This window comes from Phalacrocorax carbo, chromosome 1 (genome assembly GCF_963921805.1).
Source record: "Phalacrocorax carbo chromosome 1, bPhaCar2.1, whole genome shotgun sequence".
Taxonomy (NCBI): domain Eukaryota; kingdom Metazoa; phylum Chordata; class Aves; order Suliformes; family Phalacrocoracidae; genus Phalacrocorax; species Phalacrocorax carbo.
In genome coordinates this window covers 215,577,775-215,605,626 of record NC_087513.1, presented here as the reverse complement: position 1 = coordinate 215,605,626, position 27,852 = coordinate 215,577,775, and the positions used below count along the sequence as shown (strand labels likewise).

The 27,852-nt window shown below is 51.0% G+C and overlaps 1 protein-coding gene across 1 annotated transcript; it reads left to right on the top strand.

The window, feature by feature from the left end:
• Window positions 1-27,852, top strand: MOGAT2 (monoacylglycerol O-acyltransferase 2). Its single transcript, XM_064440679.1, has 6 exons — window positions 1-167; window positions 8,280-8,458; window positions 23,673-23,877; window positions 25,284-25,458; window positions 25,615-25,814; window positions 27,285-27,852. The coding sequence occupies exons 1-6, from the start codon at window positions 77-79 to the stop codon at window positions 27,437-27,439; spliced, it is 1,005 nt and encodes a 334-aa protein (XP_064296749.1). The 5' UTR covers window positions 1-76; the 3' UTR covers window positions 27,440-27,852.

Below are 27,852 nucleotides of genomic sequence, written 5' to 3'. Positions count from 1 at the left end.
GGTGACTTTGCACTTTGTATTCGCCACTTGTGGAGCTTCCTTCTCCCTTCAAGACGTGCATGCGGAGGCCAGGAGGATGGTTGAGTTTGCTCCTCTTTCCGTGCCACTGCAGAGAAGGCTTCAGACGGCATCGGTGGTACAATGGGTCTTCAGCTTCCTAGGTCTAGGTAAGAGACATTTCCTTTTCCTTCTCTGAGAAGCCAAAGCAGCTTTTGCCCCAAAACCTTCTCTCCCTGGCCCCGAAGAAGACCTGGGATGGAAGGTCTGGGACCAAAGGGAAGTGGCATTAAAGGCAACTTCTGGGAGCCTGCAGTGAATCCCAGGCCATGTTAGGAGAAGTGATTTGCAGCAGACGATGCACTCGCATGTCTGGCTGCATGAAGAGCAGTGTGGGAGGCCCTGTCTCACTAAAGCAGTTCTTTTTTCTCCCTTTTTTTTGTGTTTTTAGTTTCTTCTCGCCACCCGATCTGAGCGCAGTGGCACTAGGGAAGCGCATGGCTGCATGCCTGTGCATGGGAGCATCTATGGGTCTTACACAGCAGCTAAACCTGTGTGGGGTTTCAGCTTCTGCTCTCTAGGTTTACTGTTTTCCTGGTCTAAGGTGCTGCCCTGCTCAGCGTTAGTCATGAGAAATGGCATTTGCATGCCTGAGGGCTACTGGGATGGGAAGGGTGTGAGGGACTCTGCTTTGCAACTCTGGGAACAGACGCTTCACTTTAAAGAGATGCCCCTGCACACCCCAAAAGGGCACTTTTCCACGAAAACCCAAGCAGGTTGGGTACAAGACACGTGAGCAAACTGGGATGCAGGCAAACTCGCTACTGTGTGAGGGCATTGGGTGCTGATGGAAATAAAAGGCATTCAGTTTTGGATAGGAAGCACTGGGCAATCAGGAGATGGGAGACCCAGAGGCAGGTTATCAGAGTGCAAATGGTCTGGGGTGATTTACAGCCCATCGGGAGCCAAGCTGGAAGGTGACTCCTAGAGTTTCCCATTGTTGTGTCAATTCTTAATCTCAGATGGGATCTGCCTAAAGCTTCTGCTTCATTGTGGCAGCATAGTTGTTGGCTAGTCCCAACACACAGAGGCAGATCTTTGTGTGTATATGGGTCCTCGCACACAAGCACCTCCAAAACAATACCTGCAAAGAAGGCATAGGCTGTGCTTCAGAGCCTCATTAAGTTTCTGAGATGGTGCCATTCAAACTCTGCTGCAGACCTGCGGCTGAATGACCACCTCTGCACCAGCATGGGATGGACTGGAGCACTGGGCTGTACTGGTCTGGACAGCGTAGCTGTTTGCATGCTTCCTGGCATAGGTTTGGCCCACGCTAACTCACACCCTTCGAAACTACACGTTGGCACAGTTTGGGCAATGCCAGAGGCGAGGAACCATTGCTGGTAGCCAGGATTGGTGGGGCTGCCCTTTACTGGAAGAGAAGAGAACCTGCAACATGGACATGGCTGGGCAATGCTGTTCACCTGCTGGGTCAGCAAATGGGCTCTGCTGAGTTGCTTTGGAGACGTGTAACCAGTGTGGCCCCTTGTGTTGCTCTGGGACAAGCCAGAGGACATCCCTCTCCAGATGGAGGGGTCATTCTGGTGTGGAAGGGGTAGCACAGGCAGCTGAGCTGCCACAAAGCATGGTTATGGCAGGGCAGAGCACAGGGCACTCGGTGCCATCCTGTGCTTGCGTTGCAAACCCTGGGGCTCTTCTAGTTTAGCACAGATCCCAGCTGTGACCAACCCTTCCCTGAGCACTGGGGTCCACCTTGCAGGAGGAGACATGGGTGTTAACAGCACAGGGGAGGGGAGATCTGGCAAAAGCCATGCAAGCCTTGGACCCAGCTGGCCAGACTGGGGCATTTTGGGGTGCTCTGTATCTCCCTCTCTGCCCCTGCACCCAGATTCCCTTCCATGGTGCCTGTATGGGGTGGGGCATAGCAGAGATGTGGCTCCAATGTGAAGCAACACATCCCCATTCCCAGCATGGATGCAGCTGGGACTTGCAGCGCTTTTAATGGTATTTTCCAGCAAAACAACTTGCACTGTAGGTTTGTCCCTTCTTCTTATCGTGTCCAACCTGGCACTTGACTTCTCCGTGATGGAAAAGACTGCTGGAGCCAGCAGAAAGACAGAACGGGGGTCGAAACCTCCACAGTCAGAGGGCAACGTGCAGCTGCTCAAAACACAGGCTCTGCCTCCTGCAGGGAACTGCAGCTTGCTCCGAATGAGAATGAGACCCAAACCCACACCTCCTCCATGGCTGGCCTTCCAGAGGTTACTATCTTTCCCTTAAACAGGTTTACTTTGATTTTGGTGGATTTTTTTTTCTTTTTTTTTTTTGTGATACAGTCTGAAACCAAAAACAGTAAAGAAATGTTATAAGAAAGGCATTAGGAAGGTGATGACCAAACCTTGTGGAGCGTTTCCAACTGGTTTAATTCATTTTACAAAGTTTCTTTAAGCCTGGAGCTTTACACCCAAAAGCTCCCAGTTTAACAACTGCAAAAGCTGGGTGCTAAGGAATGCCCTTAATTTCATCTCATGAGCTGCCAAACACCCTGTGCCCCACTCAGTTATAACCCTCAGGCACAGAGATCACACGTTCCATGGGCAGAATTATCTCTGAGAGATCCTTGTGCTTCTGCTGCCAGAAAAGGGCTCCCGAAATCACAGTCAGCAGCAGCCAGACATCTGCACAGCCCTTCTGCTGGAGGTCCCAGCAGCCGCCGCTCGGCAGCACTGGTTGCCGGCAGCTGTTGCTATGGTTGTGCAAATGCATCCCCAGAGAAGCCAAGCGCCAGGCGAGGGGCTCATTCATTCTCTGCAGGGTGCTGGATGAGTGCGGCAGCTCGACCCTGGTGCTGGCAGGGAGCTCTGCTGCAGCATCTCTTACAACAGGCAGGCATTGCCTGCACCGTGGGTTTTCTTGAGGATGCTCCTGGCAATGGCACTGAGAAAAAAGGTGCCATTTGCTTCAGATGCTGGCAGCTGCTGGAAGGTGAGGGCGCAGTGCAAGGACGGGATGCAGGGAATGGAGTGAGTACCCCGTTGCCTTCCCACTGCAGGATCCCAGTACTGACCAGTCCTCCTTCCTAAAGTGGAGCCAGGCTTTTGCAGGCCACCAAAATCAGCGGGCTGGTGCCCAAACCTGCTGCATCGCTTCCTGCTCCCTCTCTGATATCCAGTCTCCATGGACTTGGACATGGGCATCCATCCAGTCACACCATGCGGAAGCATTACTGTAGGGCTGAACCCATGCAAATAAGACCCATGCACGCTGCCTTTGTAGACCCAGCGGGTGGCACCCAGCCTTTGAACTCTCAGTCAGCAGGGTTGGCTCAAAGGGCATCTGGTGCCAGCGTGAGTCAGGCCCCCTTGACAGCTGAGCGTAGTCCACAGCCTGGGAGAGCCTGTGCCTAGGGGTTCAGCATCTGTGCAGGCTGTCACTGTCAGGGACTTCAGGCTGGCATCGGGGACCTCACCAATGTGCATCTTGCAAACCCTCCTGACAACTGCAGTATGGATCTGACTCACTCTGGGGCTGCTGCGACGCCAAAACATCTCTTTCCATAGGCTGGTGTTTAACCTATTTCAGGCTGAATGAGCAAATGCTGGGTTAGCAGCAATGTTGGGCTCAGCAGCACTTTGATGGGATGTGGTCCCTGTTTGGACATGGCCAGAAAAGTCCTCCCTGTGCTTTGTAGCCTATGGCTCACTTTAAGCCCATGGCATATATGTGTTGTCTGCGATATGCCCATGTTTTCATCCACGGAAGGACTTGCAGCTCACAACAAAACTACTTAACACAAGATACCCACCACAAAATGCTTCGTTTTTGCTCTGAGCTTCTTTGAGGGAGCCCAGTCGAGGAAACCACTTGGCCCGTGAGGGGATCCAAGAAGGCCATCACATCCACATGGATGTATCTTCTCTTTGCTGACTCCTGTATGGCCATGGAGATGTGAGGTACTGGCTCCTGGATCATGCAAAGCTGCTCAGGAGCACCCCTGGTCGACAGGCTGGATGCAGACCTTCATGGCCCTGCAGTCCAGGAACGTCCCACAACTGCTTCACCCAGAGCTACCCCTCACCATGGACAACCGCGGACAAACCTCCTGGCACCTGGAGGTTTTAGGGTCAGGTTTAGGAGGTTTAGGGTCTGTAGGGAGCTTTCCTTCTTGTCAGGGGAGCTTTGGTTTTGGGTTTAGTTTGAAGGGGTCTCTCTTCACTTTCCACAGCAGAGTACACAGTGCAGCACCTAATCGCAGCCCAGCCCAGGATTCTCTGGCCATTTTCACATAACTGAACTGATGCGGTTGCAAAGGCATGCCTGATGCCCTCAGACCTCCTCTTGCAGCCCATGGTGACATCTGCCTTGAAAGACCTCCGTTTAAGGGCTTAAGCTGTTCTATAGTGATTTAGCATGTGCAGCTGGGCTACCTCACAAGAGTCCAGACCTGCAGAGGGAGGAGATGAGGATCATGTCTGTTTGCAACTATACCCCTAAACCTTCCTGTTCCTCCTGAGTGTACAACCATGGCTTGAGAGATTGCAGCCTGAGGCTGGGAATCAAGGGAGTTACGGGGGCAGAAAGGTGGAAGGTAAATATTGTAGTGATGCTATGGCTGAATACTAAAGGTAATTTTCTCCTCTTTCCCTTAAAGAATACTGTAAAGGCAGCGAGGCAGAGCCATGTTATAACCACACCTCATTGCCACTTGTGTGCCTGATGCACCTGCAGCCCCCGTCCTCACCAGAGAGCTTGCTCTCATGGAGAGCTTGACCAAGTTGGGGGTTGGACTTAGGTGGTCTTTAAGGTCCCTTCCAACCCAAACCGTTCTCTGATTCTAAACTGGGGAGCTTGTCTGGCTCTGCAGAGCCCTGGCAGCTGATGGGGTTCAAAGATGGGTTTCTAGTGAAATGGGGACTTGCAGGTTTCCCCCCCTCCCCATCATGACACAGACTGCCATCTCTTCCAGTGGCATTGCTGAGACCTCACAGCCCTCTGTAGGTTGCTTTGTGGGCACAGTGGGTTGTACATAGGCTGGAGTTTGGCCCCAGGAGGGAGATATCTGCTGAAGTTCCCTGGCCAAGAGCCTAATGCTATGTTCGTGATAGCCTTTAACGTGCTTGCTGGCCAGTAGCCCAGAAAATGACACTTGTTTGTAGGAAAGCAGATACTGAGGGAAATACAGGTCTTGTCTGGTCCGGGAAGCTCTGAAGTGGTCCCCAGTCCATGGAGGGACAGGCAAGAAGCCCTCATCATTCCTCATTTTCCTCTTGGGATGATTCCCCTCGAGGGAAGAAAACAATGATTATGGGGAACAGCCTCACAATAGGAAAATATCCCTGTTTGCCACCCACCCCTTCTGCCCTGTCCTGCAGAAAAGAAGCAGAAGGGGCAAGGAGGTGGCTTTAGGCTGTCCTTGCTGCCCTGCCTCTGGAAGATGAGCCGTGGAGGAATGGGAGTGTGTGTTGCCCTCCAGCATGGATTCAGGAAAGACTTGGGATTTGCAGGAATAGTAATAGATCTTGGCTCCTGGCGCACAGTCCTTCCCTCTAGCCCTTCGCTCAAATGGAGGCAGAATTTGGCCCTTTCTTGGGTGGGGTGTTATTTTTCAGTGGCTTAGAGAACAAGGAGACTCTGAGATGTGAAGAGTCACCTGTGTCACCTAAAAGAGGCCCACGAAGGGACCATGGAGCTAGGCTGAAGAGCATGAAGTCCTGGGCAGTGGGGCTGGTGGTGGACCCAGCCTGAGGACCTGACATGGCTTTCAGGAAGCAGCAATACGTCTCTGTGACAAATACCTTGCCACTGGTGGTCCAGAATATCTCAGTGTTTAACCGATGGGATTGCAATGCCTCTGCTATGTTTTCATTGAAAAGTCTGAGGACTTGACACACAGACATCTGCAAGAAATTTGGAAGGGGTACAGTGATGTCCCTTGATCCAAGCAGCTACGGTGACTCCCCCTTGCACACCAGAGTGCCTCCTTCTCACCAAAATGCACCCATAAATAATCACGTGTCTGCCTAAGGCTGGGCTTGGTTTGGATGCACACAGTAGGATTTAACTGTACATTTTCTGGGACTTTCCTGTCTCTTTGGTCCCTTCCACAGCAACTTTCAGACTGAGGGTCCATTCTGGGACAGGGATGGGCTCCTTTCCCACAGCAACCAGGACACTGTAAGATTTTACAAGCACCAAGAAAAAAAAAAAAAATCTTAAGATTAAGTGAAGGTCACTCTGTGCAAATTCTGCCCTGCAAAAAACCCCCATGTTGAATCGCAAATGAGCCGAGGGAGAAATTAATAATTATATAATTGCAAGATAAAGCCTCACTTGGATGATAATTGCATGGATTTGGACCAGAACAACTCCTTCATGTTGCAGAATGTACTTTGAGCTTTGCACGGTATGATAAAAAGAGAACTACGCATCGCATGGTTTTGCAGCAGACCTGGTGACCTGGCTCCCAGGTGCAGTAAAATTGCAACCTCTGCTTTGTTCCTCGAGCAGTTTTTATGTGTCAGGTGGACCCTGGAGCTTCGTTTCGTGCTGTATGCTATTTTTCTCAAGAGTTATAAAGACTGCGTCTGTGGCATTTGAAAGGAGTGGCGCCAGGTACAAGCAGTGTTTGCTCTGCGCTGGAGGATGCATTGCAGGTTAGACCTGTTGCTCTGCAGAGAGCTGCAGTGTTTCCCCATGCGCCGTATTAGTGCCTACCCAGGCGCCTGCCACAGTGACTCTACCTATATGAGGACATAAGATCCCATTTCAGCTTTAAGAAGATTTAGGATCCTGCTAGATTATTGCTTCCCCCCCGCCCCACCCCAGGATTTATCAGTACCGTCATGGCAGTGTTTTAAAAAGGGGCAGGGATTTGTTTTTACACACAAATCTCTGGGATCAGGGTGACTTATCACCAAAAAAAAGACTACAAATGAGACCTACTTATTTATGCTTAAGTATACAAACAGGAGGTACAAGAAGGTCTTAAATGAGAGCATCGTATACCTCTTCCCTGATAGGCCTTAGCTGAGATGAGATGGAAAGAGCAGGTGCCAGGTCACTCCCAAAGATGAAAATCCAGGTCCCAGAGAATGAGGGCATGGATGCATCTATCTCACAGCTGAAGCTGAAGATGACATCTCCATCCTCATGTTCTTCAGCCTCGGGTGCCAGATTTGTGATGAAGTCCCAGAGAAGAACACAATACATAACCCACCACAGATGATGTAATCCATGAGCTGAGGGTTTTTTTAAGTTCAGTCCACACTTCCTAGACAACACCAAGGCTTCCAGGGGGACAGAGGGAGAAGACTCAGCTCTTCCCAGGTACTCTTTAGGGCTTTACCCTGTGGCAGCTTGGTGGCCACCAGCGCTTCCCAGTCTCTGCAGACAGCGTTGGGCTTGGGTGGGATTTGATGTACCAAGTGATGCTTGTTTGCACACAGACTTGTCTTCTCTTGCTCCTGTGCCAAAACACAGGGCATGAGGGAGGTGGGAGGTAGACGGCCAAGCTGAGCACTTGACTGGAAGCAGCTCAGAAAAGCCTTTAACGACTTGGGAAAGTCCCAAGTCATTTATGTCTTGGGGAATGAAATAGCATTCTTATAAAATCTGTGATGGCAAAGAGTTGAAAGGACTGAAAATCCTCTAGAGGCCAAGATTAGAACTGAGAGTGAACCCGAGAAGTGGTTCAAAATCAATAAGAAAAATTCTCAATAAAGAATAAGCCTTTATACATGGGAAGATAGAAAATTAAAAATTCAAGGCACAATTAAAATGGGGAACCAATAGCTCAGGACAAAGCTATTGGGGACTGTACAGACAGAGCATAGTGCCCCGCTTTGCTGCTGTTGCAAAATGCCAGGTGTCATCAGTGGGTATTAACAGGAGTTTTGGGGTAAAACATGGCCATTTTCATTGCAGAGGTCAGACTGACTCCAGAGAAAAGCCAGACAGCAAAGGGATAGAGAGCTGATCCATGAGGACCCTCTGGATGCAGTGAGGTCCATCAGTCTTCTGGGAAGACATGGTGGCCTTTGGAGAAATAGGTGGTTGCTGCAGGGATGGTGCTATGTTGCTCTCCAGGTTCCTGAGGCAGATAGGAAAGAAACCACCGTTTTGCATCAAAGGTGCCTTTGCACTGATAAAATAATTCAGCAGAAAGCCCAGAGAAGGCTTGGGCTCCATCCCAGGTCCAAACAGGTCCTTTCCCAAGGCCCACCTAACCCAACTGCCAACTCACTGTGTGGCTTTTCTCTCAGCACAGTGCTGCACAATTGCCTACATCGCCCTCTTCTTCACGCGTTTTTGGCTGGTCAGTGCCCTCTACACCGTATGGTGGATCATAGACAGGGAAAAACCCAGCAAGGGTGGGAGGCGGATCCACGCCCTCCGGAACAGCGTCATCTGGAGGTACATGAGGGACTATTTCCCCATCACGGTAAGTGCCACCGATCCCATCGGGTCTTAGGAGATTTAGGGACCAACTTTGCTGTTCGGAGGCAGGTCTGGGGCCAACAGTTTTGGCATGGGGTGATTGGAGGTCAGAGTTGAAGGATTGCCTTCCCAGCTCCCAGAGTACTGCAGGACCCAGAAAAAATGTAGACCACTGTTTTCACAACCCCATCCTTCAATCATCTGCCTTTTACACATGCATTTAACCTCGCTGCATTTCAGGAGTTAGGGAAATCGCCCCTTTCCTGTCTTCCATGTCTATATTGCAACACTCCTGCTCTTCACATTGCTCACCATTTACCCAGTGGACACAGGGCCAAGTTTTGACCAAATTCCAAGAGTCCCTGGTGCCCCGCAAGGTCAGAACCCCCTTCTTCTGGGGAAGAGGCCGGATGGGTAAAGCTGGGTATGCACTGGGCAGTCTCACAGAGTTGCTGGTCCCCTGAGGGGGACTTCTGTGACATTTCCAGGTTTACTTTAATGCATGTGGCAGGCCCTTGCCCTTACTCTTGATCTGGTATCCCCTTGGCATGGCATGAATGCATGGACCAGCATGAAATCCTGCCTCAGAGCCGCCACAAGTCAGTACAAATGTGAGCAAGGCAGCAGAAGAGTTCATGGGCCATGCAAGGGAGTTTCTAGGGTAAACCAGGCTATGGGAATTTGTAAAATAATTTGCTCTCTACAACTACCTGAAAGAAGGCTGTAGTGAGGGGGGAGTCGGTCTCTCCTCCCAAGTCACCAGTGACAGGGCGAGAGGGAACGGCCTCAAGCTGCGTCAGGGGAGGTTTAGGTTGGATGTGAGGGAAAATGCCTTCCCTGCCAGAGCGGTCAGGCCCTGGCACAGGCTGCCCAGAGAGGTGGGGGAGTCACCGTCCCTGGGAGGGGTTCAACCACTGTGTAGCCGTGGGACTTGGGGCATGGTTTAGGAGGCCTGGGGGTGTTGGGTTGGGTTTGGACTTGGTGATCCGAGAGGTCTTTTCCAACCATAATGATTCTATGATTCTATGATCTATAATTCTTTTATTGAAACATTCCTGTTGAGGGGACTCAGAAGGGATGCAGACAGGTGTGCCTCATGGTTAGAGGCAGCCTGAAGTCAGGAGCTGGGTGCTGCAGTCCAGGTAACATGAAGTGGGGAGCCCAAACAGCCAAAGAAAAAACAAAAGCCCAGGTTGAGAGCCTGTCCTGCATAGAGTAGGGCCTGGGATAAGGATTAGGGGGAGCTGGAGCAAAGAGAGGACCAGAGATGATATCTCCAAGGTCGCCCATCAGGTTTGCAGCTCAACCAGAAATGAGAGCCAGCTCTTTCAAATCCCAGCCCTGCATTTCAACAGTAAAGTATGAGGTTTCTCTCTTCAGTTTGTCAGGGATAAAACCCCACACATCCCCAGTAAAACACACCCAAAATTGTCAAGGTCTTGGATTGTAGACTGAAAGATTGGTGTGGGAGGAGATTAATTTAGGGCAGAAGTCAGGGTTGGGCAAAAGATGAGAAGATGAGGTCTGCCTACATCTCTCCTACCATTTCTGAGTGGATCTTGTGCACACCTGTGTTATAACAACTCAGATGGGCACACCTGCCCCTAAATGATGGTGCTAAAACCTATCTTCTGCTGTCACATCACCTCCTTTTGCAGGCCACAGGTCAGTACAATATTGACCCTAGTGCTGCAGGTAAAACAGAGGCTGTGCCAAGTCACAACCTGGTTACACAGACAGTGTGTCCCAGCAAATGTTGCTCCTTTGCATCAGAGTGGAAACATCACTTGATATTAAAACAACCTGCCTTGACTGCAACACCATGGATATACTTAGATCTGCCTGTAAAGGCATCACCCCCAGGATACTCCAAAAGCAAATGTTGCAAATGTTTTTAATTTCCCTGACTTCCATTCCCCTCATTTTCATTTTCATCTCATCCCAATATGCTTCTTGGGTCGGTGGAGGTGAAGGAGCAAAGGGCAGTGTTGTCCATCACCATGTCTGGTTAGTGGCACACAGCACTGTGCAACCTGGGAGTGCCTCTCACCAGACCTGGGTGCAACTGGTAGAGATGGATGTGCTGGGTTGAACCAGGCCGTCACCCTCCCTTCCACTGCTGTGGAAAATTCAAATAAAACCACTTAATTTTGTGCTGGAAGCTGGCATAAGCTAGCCAAACTTCCCGTGTCTCAGCTGGGTGAACTGCATCTCCCTCAGCCTCTCCCGGACCATCCGTGAGAGCAGACTGACTCTCCCATGTCCCTGCCAGTGACCTACTGCCACTGAATTTCTTTGCTCAAGGGCATGGCAGAAAGTGATGCTGAGGACTTGCAGTGAGTTATTTTATGGGTAATCACAGAGCTTAAATTGTGATTTTAAGGGCTTCTGGGTGAGCTTCAAAGCAAGGCCCCAAAGAGGGTTATCGTATTCTTCTGGGGAGGAATGGGACACATCCCAGAAAGCCCGTGGTGAGCTTTACCATAAGGAAGAGGAAATATTTTATGACATTTAATAAAAAACACCCAAGGGGCTCCCAATAAATTATTCTCAAGGTTGTCTTAGAAAATGATAGAATTGCCATAAGCTATTTATGTGGCTGTAATGATTATATGCAATATATAGTCTGTAAATCATTTGTGGTCATAAGCTGCCACTTGGACCGTGTTGTACCAACCTCTCTGCTAAAATTTAGCTGCCAGCTCAGCCCAGAAACGCCTCCTCTTCCTTTGTAAGGCCATGCGAACCCCCTCCTGAACACCACACCGCATTGTCCGTCTGTCCTTCCCTCCCTGGGCGCCACTGCCAGGCAGGGAGGGCCTGGCAGGAGGACCAGTAAGACCAGTAGAGGGAGCACGGCTGCTGGATTTGGCTGCAGCTCACCGGGCGAAGGCAGGGAGGGTTTAGTGGAGCTATCTCCCTGCTGGTCTGGGAGAAGTCAGAGGGGGCTCTGCAAAAGGACAGCAGAAAACAAAAATGTAATTAAAAGTGTATTATAACCGAGCAATCACATATAATATTATTTCCTTAAAACATTTTCTCAGTCTTCCACTTCCAGTTTGTTTGCTCAAGGACTTTCTAAGCCAAAATACAGGATTTAACAGCCCTTGCTGAATGCATCTGCCACCTTTTGTCACTACAAGAGCACGGAAAAACCACTTGGCATCCCCAAAATCCCACGGCAAGGAGCTCCCCAGGTGAACCACACAGTGTGAAGACTTCCCTGCTCCCTGCTTGTTTCACTGGAGACTCCATGCTTAGCCCAGGCAAATCCTGTCTCACCTACTGGTTTTATACTCTGTTATATCCCCCGTCTGCCAGCTTTTTTCCCATCTAAAAAGCCCAAATGTGTTTGCTTCATTGTATGAAAGGTATTTCATTTCATACCTCCGAGCACAGGTCGATTTGTTCCAAGCAGCGTGGCAGTTAAGCATCGTAAATATTGCTTTTGTCATCCTGTATGCTGCTCTCACAAGGAGCTGAGCTGAGCTGTTGGTCTGAGCACGCACAGCGGGATGCTCCCGAGGACCTCGCACTCGCCCAAAGCCCCAGCCAGAACAGGGGCACAAGGGGAGTGGGATTTGGGGCGACAGACAGGGTGGGCACCCAGCACCCTGGGCCGTATTTATGTGTAGATTGAGTTCATTCAGGCCTGGAGGATTAGTCATTCTGGGAAGATTAAATGTGGCTCCTAATCCTCACAGATTCTGGCAGCAAAGTTAGTGTGGCCAAGCATCAGTGTCTGGAGGCAAGAAGAGCTATTTTATTTTCAGAAGTGGCATTAAATGCTGCCTTTGAAGGATCCCTGGACACATTTGCTGTCGTGGAAGCAAAGAAAGGTTGGGAAGAGCATCTTTTTTCCAGGGATCTGGGCAGCATGAGTCTGCACTTTGCTGCAGGGAGTGTTTGGCGTGAGGGAGCGTGCAGGCTCCGAGCCGTGCCTCCGCAGCGCGTGCAAGGAGCACCCTCTGCCGATACCACCCTTGCACAAGCACTGCTTTGCTGCTCAGTTTATTCCCCTCAGAGCTAACTGTATTTAAATTAGGGGTTTGGGACTTAAAGGGTCAGGCAGGACCTGAGGGAGTTTGGGTGATTTCAAAAGGGGGATGAGAAAAAAGCACAGAGAATCCAAGGGGGAGTCCAGTGCATTGTCCACAAAAGATATTTCTGCTTCATCCCCCTGTATTTAAACCCTGTTCTCGCCCATCTTTTTTATATGCCTTCATGATAGGCCTGCAATACATGGCTGAGCTCAGCTGGGTCTTAAAATTGAGGAAAATATATCAAAAGGTGCAAAACAAATCTGTGATGGAGCAGTTCATCCTGGAGGTCATCTCCAGGCATGTAGAGGACAAGGAGGTTATGGGAAACAGTCAACATGGATTCGCCAAGGGAAGATCATGCCTGACCAACCTGACAGCCTTCTACAATGGCGTGACTGCCTGGGTCGATGAAGGGAGAGCAGTGGATGTTGTCTATCTTGACTTCAGTAAGGCATTCGACACTGTCTCCCATAGCCTCCTCACAGGCAAGCTAAGGCAGTGTGGGTTGGGTGAGTGGACAGTGAGGCGGACACAGAACTGGCTCAACAACAGAACTCAGAGGGTTGTGATCAACGGGGCAGAGCCTGGCTGGAGGCCTGTCACTGGTGGTGTTCCCCAGGGGTCTGTGCTGGGTCCTGTCCTGGTCAACATATTCATCAGTGACCTGGATGATGGGACAGAGCGTAACCTCAGCAAGTTCGCTGATGGTCCCAAGCTGGGAGGAGCGGCTGATGCACCCGAAGGCTGTGCTGGCATCCAGCGAGTCCTGGATAAGCTGGAGAGCTGGGCCCAGGGGAACCTCAGGGAATTCAGCAAGAGCCAGTGCAGGGTCCTGCCCCTGGGGAGGAACAGCCCCCCGCACCAGCACAGGCTGGGGGGGACCTATTGGAGAGCGGCTCTGCTGAGAGGCCCTGGGGGTGCTGGGGGGCAGCGAGGTGACCCTGAGCCAGCACCGGGCCCTTGGGGCCAAGGGGGCCAGCGGTGCCCTGGCGGGCATGGAAAGGCGTGTGGCCAGCAGGGCGAGGGGGGTTCTCCTCCCACTCTGCTCTGCCCCAGTGAGGCCACACCTGCAGGGCTGCAGCCAGTTCTGGGCCCCCCAGTTCAAGAAGGGCAGGGAGCTGCTGGAGCAAGGCCAGCGCAGAGCTGCCAGGGGGATCAGGGGCTGGAGCATCTCCCTTGGGAGGAAAGGCTGAGAGACCTGGGCTTGTTCAGCCTGGAGAAGAGAAGCCTGAGGGGGGTCTCATCAGTGCTTATCAATATCTGAAGGGTGGGTGTCAGGAGGATGGGGGCGGGCTCTTTTCAGTGGTGCCCAAGGCCAGGCCAAGGGGCCACGGGCACAAGCTGGAACACGGGAAGTTCCCCCTGAACATGAGGAGAAACCCCTTTGCTGTGCGGGTGCCAGAGCAGGGGCACAGGCTGCCCAGAGAGGCTGTGGGGTCCCTTCCCTGGAGACATTCACCCCCCGCCTGGACGCGGCCCTGTGCCCCTGCTCTGGGGGTGCCTGCTCCAGCAGGGGGTGGGACGGGGTGAGCTCCAGAGGGCCCTTCCAACCCCCACCAGTCTGGGATTCTGTGTTTTTGTGAGCAGATATCCAGTGATGGCTGCTGTGGGTTGATGTTGCTTCCAGGGAGGTTTTGGATACCCTTCCCCATCATTTAGCATCTTTATTGTGAAGGATACACCCAGCATTACAGTAAAAGCAAGTTTCTCCATCACACAGCCAAGTGAATGTACACCTTCACTGCTTCTTTTCGCCATCCCCATCCCCTCCTGCCACTGCTAGGCTGATGTCTACCAGCCTCCTTTAAAGACAAGGTGCTTTATCAACCAACCTCAGCTGAAGAGCAGCATGGACATGCAGAAGGGGAGGACTGAGGTGAAATGGGGAAAATATAAGCTTGACAAGAGCCATCTCTAGAGCAGACAAACAGAAGTCACTTTCTCTCTTGCTGACTATAAATTGAGGCTGGATGCTTGGCTTAAGCAAGACATTTCACCTTCAAATCACACAACCTGGGTTACGAGTTAAACCTAGCACCAGGAAGCTAAAATGAAGGTCTTCGAACTTAATTTTGTCTTCAGGTGCTGTCATGATTTAGAGCAACCCCAGCAGGTGCCATCTCAACAGCTTTATTCAGGGCAGCTTGAAAAGTGCCTGCTGTGTGGAGAACGTCCTTGTGGGCTTCACTGCACTGTTTTCCCCTCACGAAGAGCCATAAGACATTTCTTACTAGCCTTGGGGTTATCCAAGTGCAGTAGGACCTTATTATCTATAACAACTGGCAGAGTCCCAACCTCTGTCGTTGTGCTCGGAGACTTGCTGGCACTTTGTTAGCGTAACTAAAATGAGTTATTGGAGAATTAGTTGACCCCTAGGACCTGTGATTTGGGATGGCTCCATCCCATACCTCATTCATTCTCATAATTGCATAAACCATGACGGGGGTTATTTGCGTATGTCACGGTTCTAGGGAAGTGAAAGGCGTTGCAGAGAGGGGACAGCCTGTTTGCATGAACCAAGCCCTGCCAGGAATATTTTATTTCTTTTCATAGAGGAGTGGTATTATTTGTAACTGGGGATTTTGTCGTGGCCTGTGACATTAAGTATAATTTCTGATTTCCAGCAGTCTTGGCCGCTCACTTTGCTTCCTTCTGGCGGCTGGAGGAGAGAAGAGGGATTGTTAGGGCAAAAGCAAGACATTGCCAAATGGCCCAAAGCCACCTCTCTTTTTCTGAGAAGCTTCTCTGTCCCATGTCGTGGCCCTCTTTTCTCTGCCCTCGGGTTAAGTAAGAGAGTGGCCACTGCCAAGGTCAGGTGCACCTGACGACTGTGTCCCACCACCCGCACTGTCAAGCAACATGCTAAGCCACTGGATAAGGGAGGTCCTACAACAACTCAAAAGCAGCATCACACAAGAACAAGGGAAGACTCGGGCATTTTGCAGTTGCCATCCTTGGGGAATGAGGGTGATGAAGTCCCATCCTAGCTCAATTTAAACCCACCTGGCTGGTCAGACTCCCTGATTTTTGCTGCAAACACAGCTCTGACCTGGCGTTGTGGCACCTGGAGAAAACCCCAGTGCCCAAAGACCTCTTTCTCCAACTGTCCCTCTCAGACCCTTGTCATTGCTGGGAAATAAAACCCACCTTCCTTGGCAGCTGCTGGCAGTACTCAGATATTTCCCCTTCCTTTGGTCTCTCATCTAGGCACCTTTGGGTGGGCTACCCACTCCTCTTTGCCTTGGCCCAATTTCTTCTTTGGATCTGGCTGCATTTCTGGATTTCTCTGCTGGATTTCATCCCGCAGAGAATCTGGCTGCACATTTTGTCTTGCAAGAGATGCTCTTTGGAGGTGCCCGGGTAGACAGTAAGAGACCTGAGGATTTGCTTAGGACAAAGTTGAAAGGAGGTTGATCCTTCTTAAGAGCAGATTAATGAACATAACATCTTTGGAAAAAGAGTTTGGGGCCAGAGGAGGATAGAAATACAATAGGAATTCAATTTGGGACACTTTAAATGAAGAAGGCACAAGCTTGTGCTCTGCTCTGTGAATGGCTACAGGGGTGATGCCATACTACTCCCTGCCTCCCACCGCGTGCTCATCTATCCCTAAGGATGCGATGTCATGGCATGCCAGTGCTCTCCCTGACTACATGTCCCCTGGCATGCCAAGCACCGTGCAGTGCTCATACTAATTTCAGCTTCACTTGATCTAATTCCTCACTTAATGACTTTTTAATCCCTCCAGCCCTGCAAACAATGCTGGCTCAGGGCCTGGGTATCATCTCCAGGGCATGTTGGAGCACCCAGCCCTTCAACCCGTTCGACTCTGGGAGAATTTTATTCTCCCAGAATGGAGAATACTTTCCTCAAGCATTAGTGCACCAGCCTCACATGGGAAACTGCCTGTCCTCTCTCTTCCTGTGTTTTGAGGCAAGACAGTCTGGTCCGTAGGGGGCAACCAGGAACCCCCAGCCATATATTGAGGGGTGGATTAAAGCAGCCTTGTTAAACCGGTGCTGAACTCCTGTGCTGGTACAGTCACCCAGAAGCCATAATTCCAATTAGCTTAATTCCACTCCAAAATGAATTTAAAAAAAAAACAAAACAAACAAACCAAAACAAATACCAAACAAAGGCCAGTTTAATTCCAGCTAAGAGCATCTACTTGGGATGTTAATACTGTTTAACTAATCCAGTTTAAAATTAATTTGGATTAATTTGCTTGAGATCCTTGCTGGTACATGGGCTCTTATCAGAGCTCCTGAAAGTCTGCATTTGCATTTCCCTAACATGGCTGGCAGTGCGTGGACCAGGTCTCACCGCTACTTTGCAGGAGCTGGGGGAACTGGGGCAGGGTTTCACCCATGTCTTGGACCCACATTTGAGTAGACAGAGTAAAGGGAGGTTTTTGCTACAGAGTAATCACCGTCAGCACCGAACAACGGTAGCTATCAAAATATTTCTCCAAGGAGGAGAAGCATAAAGTAGACCTCATCCTTCAAAACACAAATTTAAGATCATTTGTTGGGAAGGCCATGATCACCCTACATCTAAGACCTGGAAGGACTCATAACAGCATTGACAAAGGGTCATTCCCGCTGTCAGCAGCCAAGAAAGAAGCCAGCATTGCAGCCAGGCCAAGGAGAAGCTCAGGGAAGCGAGCAAACCCATAGTTCAGTTTGGAAAGCATAACCCAGTACTTTGCCTTTGGCCCATGGGCCATACACATTAATTTGGCATCCCTCAGACACCTCCGATTGAAAAGCTGCTCTTGTCTTACCAAGAAAACTTCAAGTCAAGCATTTGCCTCACTTAAATGTTTATGCACAGACCGGCTGGGCTGGATCCTTAAGTCCTTTGACAATTTTTAAAGGTTCAATTCACCCAGAAAGACCAGAGCAGCAGATGCCATCGGGTGGGTGTGGAAATGAGAACCTGGCCAAGCCAGCAGGGAGGAGACTTACACCCCCCTGCACCTCAACCCCCACCCCATTAAGCACTTTGAGGCTGGAGTGCAGGAGAGATCCAGGGTGTGCTGTGTCAGTTATTAACTTTCCTGGCAGTTTGGGAACAGAGATTGACCTCTGGCAGGAGGAGAGGAAAGAAGCAACTGAGCAGTGGGAACAATCCAGATAGGAGGATCAAGTTTTTGTGTTAGAGTTTCCAGAAGGAGAAGGGTGGTTTAGAGTCCAGGGGCCTGACCTTCTCAGTCTTGTACAAGCTCTTTGGTTTCTCTGTAAGTTCTGGCCAAATCATCCTGATAGAGTCCTGATTTCTGCTTTTCACAGTGTCAATCCAAAAGTGAGCAGACACTGTGAAAAATGGGGACCTTCTCTCCCCTCCTTTGCTTATGCTCTGGAAGGAGCTCAGTTTAAAAAGCTGAAAGAGGCAAATAATTCAACTAAGTCACTAAGATGTGGTCAACACTACTGCAGGGGCCGGCTCTTGCAGAAATATTAAGTAGACCCACCAACTCCTGAGTGACCAGACGCCTACCATCTAGCTGTCCATGGCTTAGAGCAGGGATTCAAAAATCACAGAATCACAGACTGGCTGAGGTTGGAAGTGTCCTCTGGAGGTCAGCTGGACCAGCCCGCTGTACTCAAGCAGGGCCACCCAGAGCTGGTTGCCCAGGACTGTACCTAGATGTTTTTTTTAATATCTCGAAGGATGGTGACCCCAGAACCTCTCTGGGCAACCTGTGCCAGTGCTCGGTCACCCGCACAGTGAAAATGTGTTTCCTGATGTTCAGTGGCAACCTCTTGTGTTTCAGTTTCATAAAATCATAGAGTCATTAAGGTTGGAAAAGACCTCAGATCAGCAAGTCCAACCATCAACCCCAGGCCTCCTAAACCATGGCCCCAAGTCCCACGGCTACACGGTGGTTGAACCCCCCCAGGGACGGGGACTCCCCCACCTCTCTGGGCAGCCTGTGCCAGGGCCTGACCCCTCTGGCAGGGAAGGCATTTTCCCTCACACCCAACCTAAACCTCCCCTGACGCAGCTGGAGGCCGTTCCCTCTCGCCCTGTCACTGGTGACTTGGGAGCAGAGACCAGCCCCCCCCTCACTCCAGCCCCTCTCAGGCAGCTGCAGAGAGCGAGAAGGGCTCCCCTCAGCCCCCTCTTCTCCAGGCTAAACCCCCCCAGCCCCCCCAGCCGCCCCCCAGCACACTTGTGCTCCAGACCCTGCCCCAGCCCCGCTGCCCTTCTCTGGACACGCTCCAGCCCCTCCAGGCCCTTCTTGTCCCGAGGGGCCCAAACCTGAGCCCAGCACTCGAGGTGGGGCCTCCCCAGGGCCGAGCACAGGGGCCCCATCCCTGCCCGGCCCCTGCTGGCCACACCAGGGCTGACACAAGCCCGGGGGCTGGTGGCCTCCTTGGCCACCCGGGCACTGCTGGCTCATGCCCAGCCGGCTGTCAGCCAGCACCCCCAGGGCCTTCTCCGCCGGGCACTTCCCAGCCCCTCTGCCCCAGGCCTGGGGCGCTGCCTGGGGTTGGTGTGGCCCAAGGGCAGGACCCGGCCCTTGGCCTTGTTAAACCTCACACAACTGGCCTCGGCCCATGGATCCAGCCTGTCCAGGTCCCTCTGCATGTTTGTATCCATGGCCTCTGGTCCTGGCACTGGACACCACTGACAAGAGCCTGGCTCCGTACTCTTTGCACCCTCCCTTCAGGTACTTATATACATTGATGAGATCCCCCTGAGCCTTCTCCAGGCTGAAGTGTCCCAGCTCTTTCAGCCTCTCCTCATAGCAGAGATGCTCCAGTCCCTTTATTAACTTTGTGGCCCTCTGCTGGACTCTCTCCAGTACCTCCGTGTCTGTCTTGTACTGAAAAGCCCAAAACTGGACACAGTACTCCAGGTGTGGCCTCCCTAGTGCTCAGTAGAGGGGATTGATGACCTCCCTCCACATGCTGACAATATATCTAACGTAGCCCTGGATACCATTTGTCTTCTTTGCTGTATGTCCCATCACAGGCTCATATTCACCTTGGTGTCCACCAGTCTGCCAAGCTGGGCGGCCCCCAGCATGTACTGGTGCTTGGGGTTCATTCTCCTCAGGTGCAGCACTTTGTACTTCTTCTTGCTGAACTTTATGAGGTTCCTTTCAGATGGATACATAGGACACATAGAGTTGGATACATAGATTATGATCAAGCTCCAAAACACATGTGTGGTTTGAAAGGCCGAGTCCAGAACTGACAATGGTTGGTAGGACTTGAGACTTTAGTTGCATTGAGACCGTGAGGGAGATGAGGAACCATTTATCAGTGACAGATGTGCTCTCCAGGGGCACCTTAAGACACCAGGGGTTGCTTTGTCTGTGTCCATGATTAGCCTTAAAAAACAAAACAAAACAAAGCCCAGGAAATAATATGATAATGCAGAGCAAGATGAAAAAAAACAGTGTCTGAAAATAGGTGTGCACTACAACAAATAAAATAAATCACAAGGTGATCTCAATGAATAGTATCGAGAGAAAACGTGATCAGCCATAAATAGAGCTGGAAAGATTGCTGGCTGGTAGATGTCCACCCCTTTGTAAAGGGACATAACCTACCTCTTCTCTTCTCTTCTCTTCCCTCACTTCTTATCAGAGATTAATAGAATCACAAAGGGTTTTGGTTGGAACAGACCTTTAAAGCTCATCTAGTCCAACCCCCTGCAGTGAGCAGGGACATCTTCAACCAGATCAGGTCACTCAGAGCCCCGTCCAACCTCACCTGGAATGTTTCCAGGGACGGGGCATCGACCACCTCTCACGGCAACCTGGGCCAGTGTCTCACCACCCTCAGCATAAAAAATGTCTTCCTTGTATCTAGTCTGAATCTCCCCTCTTTTAGTTTAAAACCATCGCCCCTTGGCCTATCACAGCAGGCCCTGTTCTTCATTCTTTCCTCTCCTGTCCTCCCTCCCCTTTCATTAGGGTGAGCACCAAGGCAGCAGCTGGATGCCTCCTAGGGAGGGTTTTTAAGGATTTGAAGTGTCTTAGCACAGGCAAACTCTCCCATTGAAGCAGTTTGCACAGCTCAATGGACACCCCGTGTTGGACTCTTCATTAGCAAGGAGGCTGGTGTGAGCTTGGGGTGCAGAGGTTGAGCCTGCTGTCACCCCACCTTCTTGCCACCCTGTGCACACACAGCCAGAGATTTAATGGTTTCCAACACACCCAAGCATCTCACCTCCCTGCTTATAAATCATGCAGAGATGAAAGGCTGTTTGGAAGCTGAAGATGAATGCAGGAAATATTGATGCAAACTGAGATTACTCAAAAATGAGCAAATGGTGGCAGGGGCCCTGGACACTTAGTAACTCAGCCATCTGCCCCTCTTCCTGCCTAGGCACCTCTGCACCCAGGCAGCGGTGGGACTCGTTTCTCCATTCCCCTCATTAGGAGCAGGCGCTTGAATGGGCACATGTGTACAGTCAACAGTGCTTTAGGACAGATGGGAAATTATCCACAACGTCACAAAGTGAAATACACCCTTGTGATTAACCTGTGGTTCTGGCTGCTTCTAGGAAAACACATGCACCATTAGCTGCTTCCCGAGTGTGGATGGGACCGGGGTACTCGGAGCGGTAACATGCACAGGGCTTTGGTTCTTCTTGAGCACAAGTGCCTTTGGGTTGTTTGGAAATTCATGGTGTCTCTGTGATGGCTAACCTTGGAAAGGTCCATCCTTCCTGTGAGATTCCATTCCTTCCATTCATCCTGTGAGCATCCTTGGCACCCACAGAAAGGGTGCAGAGGCATCAGCGCTCAGTTTTGGCTGCTTCTGCCTGGGTTATGCGCGTGCTGGCTGATGTTGGCATGGCAGGGTCTTCTCAGTGGCATAGCTGGAGGGTGGGTTTGTCACACCAGCACCTCTCCTTTGGGCAGTCGATAGCAAGTGTAACCCACAGAGTCCAAACACTGGTTGTCCCTTATCTCCCTTTAACCATCCCCTCTTCTGCTGTGATGCCCATTCTCCAATACAGCATCTCCCAGGCTCCAAACCCACTTTCATATTGGCTTAGCGAGCCCTCAAGGGCTGCCATGAGCCGCACTGTATCTGCAATCTATGCTGTCCCTCTCTAAAGGCTAGACAGGGGCACTCCTCGTTCCCTCCTCCTGGTAAAACTGCAGCAACCTTAATGAGACCCGGCCAGGCTGGAGAGCTGGGCCCAGGGGAACCTCGGGGAATTCAGCAAGAGCCAGTGCAAGGTCCTGCCCTGGGGAGGAACAACCCCCCGCACCAGCACAGGCTGGGGGGGACCTGCTGGAGAGCGGCTCTGCTGAGAGGCCCTGGGGGTGCTGGGGGGCAGCGAGGTGACCCTGAGCCAGCACCGGGCCCTTGGGGACAAGGGGGCCAGCGGTGCCCTGGGGGGCATGGAAAGGCGTGTGGCCAGCAGGGCAAGGGAGGTTCTCCTCCCCCTCTGCTCTGCCCCAGTGAGGCCACACTGCAGGGCTGCGGCCAGTTCTGGGCCCCCCAGTTCAAGAAGGGCAGGGAACTGCTGGAGCAAGGCCAGCGCAGAGCTGCCAAGGGGATCAGGGGCTGGAGCATCTCCCTTGGGAGGAAAGGCTGAGAGACCTGGGCTTGTTCAGCCTGGAGAAGAGAAGGCTGAGGGGGGTCTCATCAATGCCTATAAATATCTGAAGGGTGGGTGTCAGGAGGATGGGGCCGGGCTCTTTTCAGCGGTGCCCAACGCCAGGCCAAGGGGCCACGGGCACAAGCTGGAACACGGGAAGTTCCACCTGAACATGAGGACAAACCCCTTTGCTGTGGGGGTGCCAGAGCAGGGGCACAGGCTGCCCAGAGAGGCTGTGGGGTCCCTTCCCTGGAGACATTCACCCCCCGCCTGGACGCGGCCCTGTGCCCCTGCTCTGGGGGTGCCTGCTCCAGCAGGGGTGGGACGGGATGAGCTCCAGAGGTCCCTCCTAACCCCCACCAGTCTGGGAGTCTGGGATTCTGTGAAGCCTGAGCAGATATCTTGCTCTTTGATGGACTCATGGATTACCTGGGCACCTAACATAGACACAAGCAGCTGGGTTCTTACAGGTTTTCTCCAACAGAAAAGAAACCATCAGCTTGTTCTCTGTTAGATATCTGGGAGATGGATCTCACCTTACCATGTATGAAAGCATCCTTGAATCATCTGATAACTACTCAAGGACAGGACAAGCCTTGGGTCCACACCATGTTGTTGAGCAGATACATGTCCCTGCCCTGGGTAGCTTTACATGGATCATTACCAGAGTGATTCTGCACTCCCTTTGCTGTTCTGGTTGTGGGCTAGAGGAGGATGGAAATTATTACCCTTTTCTCACATTTTAGTTTTTCTTTTCCCATGTTAGAAGATATATTGGAGGACATTTTAAATAATGTAACTTCTTGACAGCATCTAGGCCCGCTCAGAGCAACATGAGGAGCTCTGCTGTTGGAAATGTCATTTTGGGCCAATGGGTGGGAGGAGATGGAAATACAGGCAATGAAATGCATCTCAGTGAAAAATAAAAGAATAAAATTATAGAATTATAGAATCATCAAGGTTGGAAAAGACCTCTAGGATCATCAAGTCCAACCATCAGCCCAATAATATTATGTCTCTTAAACCATGGCCCCATGCGCATGTGTAGAGGTTTTTTGAAAACCCCCCCCCAGGGACGGTGACTCCCCCACCTCTCTGGGCAGCCTGTGCCAGGGCCTGACCCCTCTGGCAGGGAAGGCATTTTCCCTCACATCCAACCTAAACCTCCCCTGACGCAGCCTGAGGCCGTTCCCTCTCGCCCTGTCACTGGGGACTTGGGAGCAGAGACCAGCCCCCCCCTCACTCCAGCCCCTCTCAGGTAGCTGCAGAGAGCGAGAAGGGCTCCCCTCAGCCCCCTCTTCTCCAGGCTAAACCCCCCCAGCTCCCCCAGCCGCCCCCCAGCACACTTGTGCTCCAGACCCTGCCCCAGCCCCGCTGCCCTTCTCTGGACACGCTCCAGCCCCTCCAGGCCCTTCTTGTCCCGAGGGGCCCAAACCTGAACCAATTGAGTTGCTCCAGTTGACCTTTTCCAACAGAAGGCACAGTGGATGCTAGGGACCCCACTCCAGAAATCCCCTATCTGCTCTCTATAGCCAATGCTCCATCCTCCCAGGGTGACAGCACTAACTCATGGTCCATTTTTGCTTCCATTCCTGTGCCCAGCTGGTGAAGACAGCGGACCTGGACCCTAGGCAGAACTACCTAATGGGATTTCATCCCCACGGGATCCTGGCAGCAGGAGCCTTTCTCAATTTCTGCACAGAGGCATCAGGCTTTTCCAAGCTCTTTCCAGGCATCACCCCGCACCTGATGATGCTCTCCCTGTGGTTTCGCATCCCCTTCCTCAGGGACTACCTGATGAGCGGAGGTAAGCAGGGCAGCAGCATGGGTAAGAGGTGGGATGGGTGGGTGAGTCGGATACTTTTCAGGGGAGCAGTGAGTGAAAACACCAGTGAGGCTTGGGAGGAGGGGTCAAGGGTGTGTTTGTCCCCACCTGTGGCCAGTCTGATCCCATGCATGGACACAGCTCCTGGAGATGTCACCCTAAAACTCGCTGAAGTTAAAAATTGCCCTCCTAGCTCTTATCTATGATGTTTGACTTCACAGAGCACTGCTGAGCAGATCGTGACCAGAAATGTGGAGCCTGTAGAGACCAGCAGGATAGGGATATCCCGTATTTCTTTTTTTCCATGCAAATAACATTCAGGCTTGAAATTGTGGTTGCCACTGAAAGAAGGCAATTTTCTGAAGCTGCTGCCTCTTGCAGGGAGGCAGCCAGGGAGAGGGGATGCAAATAGCAGCTCATGCTGTTGCAAAACCACGTGGCAGCAGAGGAAGATGAAAAGGAATAGGTAAAAATTAAATGGAGAGAGGGAAAAGGGAGTTTGGAGAGATTTTTGGAGACCTGCAGATGACAACCTCTCACCATTGGGGAATGGCCGCTTCTCCACCTGAATGGGCTCATGTTGTAGGCAAGATTCAGGAGACAAAACACAGGCATCCGGCTCTGTCTGAGATAGCCCAGGGAATTCATCACCCTGTTTTCCATGTAAACCCTGGCTCCTGCTGCTGAAAAAATATTTACACGGAGAGTGAGGAATCATAACAGTGAGATATGAGAGAGTTATGACCCAGGCGAAAAAAGGTTTAATCACTGTAATGTGGGAGTTTGGGGCACAGCTCATTTTCAGGTCAATTGAATCCATTTGACAAAAAGGTTTTGATTTGCAAATTATTTCAGCCCCTGAAACAAGAGTATTTTTAAAAAATCAAAACAATGTTGCTTTGTCATTTCTGAATTAAAGGTTTCTAGCTTTTCAAAGTAAATTACAACAAGGGACCAAATTCTGCATTAAACTCCACTTTAAATTACCAGCATCCACTGAAATTTGGTGCATTTTGACCTAAAGCAAATATTTCACTGCCTCTGGAATGATTCAGGGTTGGACACGGTTTCATTTGACAAAAACTGAACCATTTTCTCTGGGGCTTAAGTGCAGCTAGTTCTCAGTTTAATTTTTCCTGAATTTTTAGTCATTTCTCACTTCTGGGCCAGACAGCAAAGGGGGAATTGTATATTTACACAGCAGAGCCATGCAGGAATCCAGCGCCTTTCAGGGGAGCTGGGCTGAGATTTCCAAAGTGTAGGAAAACTCTGAAAATAAAGTGCCTAACACTGCTCTGGAGCTGGATAACGGGGAAAGCAAGCACAGAGCAAACTACAGTTGTGTGGGTTTCACAGATTATAATTTTTTCTTCCTCTCTGCCCCCCAGGCCTTGTCTCCTCAGACAAGGAGAGCGCATCCTACGTGCTGCAGAAGCCAGAGGGTGGGAACATGCTGGCCATCATCGTCGGTGGGGCGCAGGAGGCGCTGGACGCCCGGCCGGGATCCTGCACCTTGCTGCTGAAGAATAGGAAGGGATTTGTCCGTCTGGCCATCCAGCATGGGTGATGCAGGGGATGGGGCCAAGGGGCACTTGGGGAGGGATGCTCCGGTCTGTGGCTGGTTAACAGGGTGTTCCTGATGATTTTGGAGAGGCGGGGAAAGTGTTTTGGGGTGGACTTTGCTATTTGTGTCCCTACATTTGGTTCGGCTCCTCGCAGCACCCCGCTGGTCCCCATCTTTTCCTTTGGGGAGAACGACCTCTTCGAGCAGGTGAGAAACCCCAAGGGCTCCTGGCTGCGGTGGCTCCAGCACCGGCTCCAGCAGATCATGGGCATCTCCCTTCCCCTCTTCCATGCACGAGGCATCTTCCAGTACAGCTTTGGGCTGGTACCCTACCGGCGGCCCATCTTCACCGTGGGTAAGTCCTTGGTTGGCACTTTGCTGGCATGATGCCTGGCAAAGGGGGGACCAGGGGCAGCCCCTGTGTTGTGTTATCCTCCTGCTGGCCTAGAGCATCATGCCAGGGAGCACGAGCTGCAGTGGGTTAGAAACATGCTGGCAAAGGAGCATCCCCAGCTGCTCACGTGTCGTGCTGGTTTGGGACTCTGCCTTGGGATTATGGCAGAGCCCAGGTCATCTGGGCTGTGCTGAGAGAGCCCCAGAGCAAACATAGCCACCCCATCACCCCTGTGGGATGTAGCCAACCCCAGCCCCAGTGCAACCCACTGCTACGAACCACTGCAGCAGCGTTGGGTTAAAGCCAGTTTCACAAACACAAGTAGGACAACACCTACACGGTTTGCAGGTTTGCTCAGTGTCCCATGCAGACAGCCACAAAAATCAACCTATTTGCACGTGAACGAGTCATGCCGTTTCAACTTGAGACCATGCCCACAGGAGACTAAATTTCAAGGAAGTCTTTGGTTTTGAAGAATTTTGTCGTGGTTTCAACCACTCCATGCTTGGCCCACTGGCGTGACTGATGCTCTGTGAATTAGTCTAATTAAAGAGGCTGTTTGGAAAGGTCAGAGCTCACCCCACTGATTAGGTTTGACAGCCAGCAATTACTTCTAATTGTTTTACAACCTATTTGGATTGTCTCAATGGTTTTATGAGCTGTGCAGTATCACAAGGGCTCTTCATTAGTCCAATGAGGAGCAGCATTACACAACGATGAAACCCTCCGTCACTTGACAAACACAATTTGAGTAAGAGACCAGAGAAAGAGAAGTGTCCCATGGACTCCCCTGTCACCTGCTACTGCTGCTGGTGGGCCTGGGGGACAGGAAGGGACCTCTTCAATTGCTGTGAATCAAATTATTTAGATTTGCCTTTGAAAAAACCATGATGTTCTAAAGATAAGTGTGTACTTGATTCCTAATAAAAATCAGATGTTTCACTGAGGCTTTAACCTGAGCAAAGTGGAAGCACACCAGTCTCTAGTGTCTGCCTTAGTATCCCCACTTGCATGCAGATTCCCAGGGCCATGTGGGAATAGCTTGGAAAGCCGAACCCAAATATTAGGATGATGTTGTTGATGTTGTCTTTCTCTGCAGCACAGCTGAGACATTAGGAGCAGCTGTAGGTCCTGCATTGGGATGCAGTACATTTACTTCACTGAGGTGCATTCAGAGGGTCTTTGGTATTAATTAGGTTTGCAGATGAGGAAAATGAGGCAAGGAGAGATGTGACCTAGGAGGCCAGGATCTGAGCCTCCATCTCCCTACCTCCTTAGCTGTGCTACCTCCCAAACTTTGGGACATGACTCGTCATATCAATCCATTCACCGCATTCTTGGAGAGGTGGATCCCAGCTCTGGGCTAAGATGTGCAAAGTGTCCAGAGGGACCTGACACTGGCTCCTCCTAACACCTGCTCTTGTCTTCCAGTTGGGAAGCCAATTCCAGTGCAGAGGAAGCACAGACCCTCCGAGGAAGAGGTTGATCAAGTCCATCAGAAATACCTAAATGAATTGTGCAAGCTCTTTGAGGAGCACAAGGCTAAATATAACATCCCAGAAGACAGACACCTGGAATTTATATAGAGCTCCTCAAGCAAGGTGAAACCATGGAGACCAAGCTTCGTGTTTTCCCCATCATTGGAACTATTTCACGACCTCACCTTAGTCACAGTTAACATATGGGCTGTACGGTATAGGGAGAAGGACTTGATTTTCCCAGCTTTTGCATGGGTTTAGGGCCAGAGTTTTAAATTTTTCTCCCTGAAGAACACATAAAAGATATAAAGAAGAATGAAAAAAGACCCTATCTGACCAACCCAACACTGTTGAAACTCCCCAACAGAAAACTCGTACATCCAGTTAGATTTGGAGGCTGGTTTTTCAAGACATTTCCAGGCAAAGATGAATTATTGAAAGTTTCCGTTGCATTATTTTCATTGAGAAATGGGATGATAAGCCATAATTTCTGCTAAACGCATATGTTTTTTAAAATATAA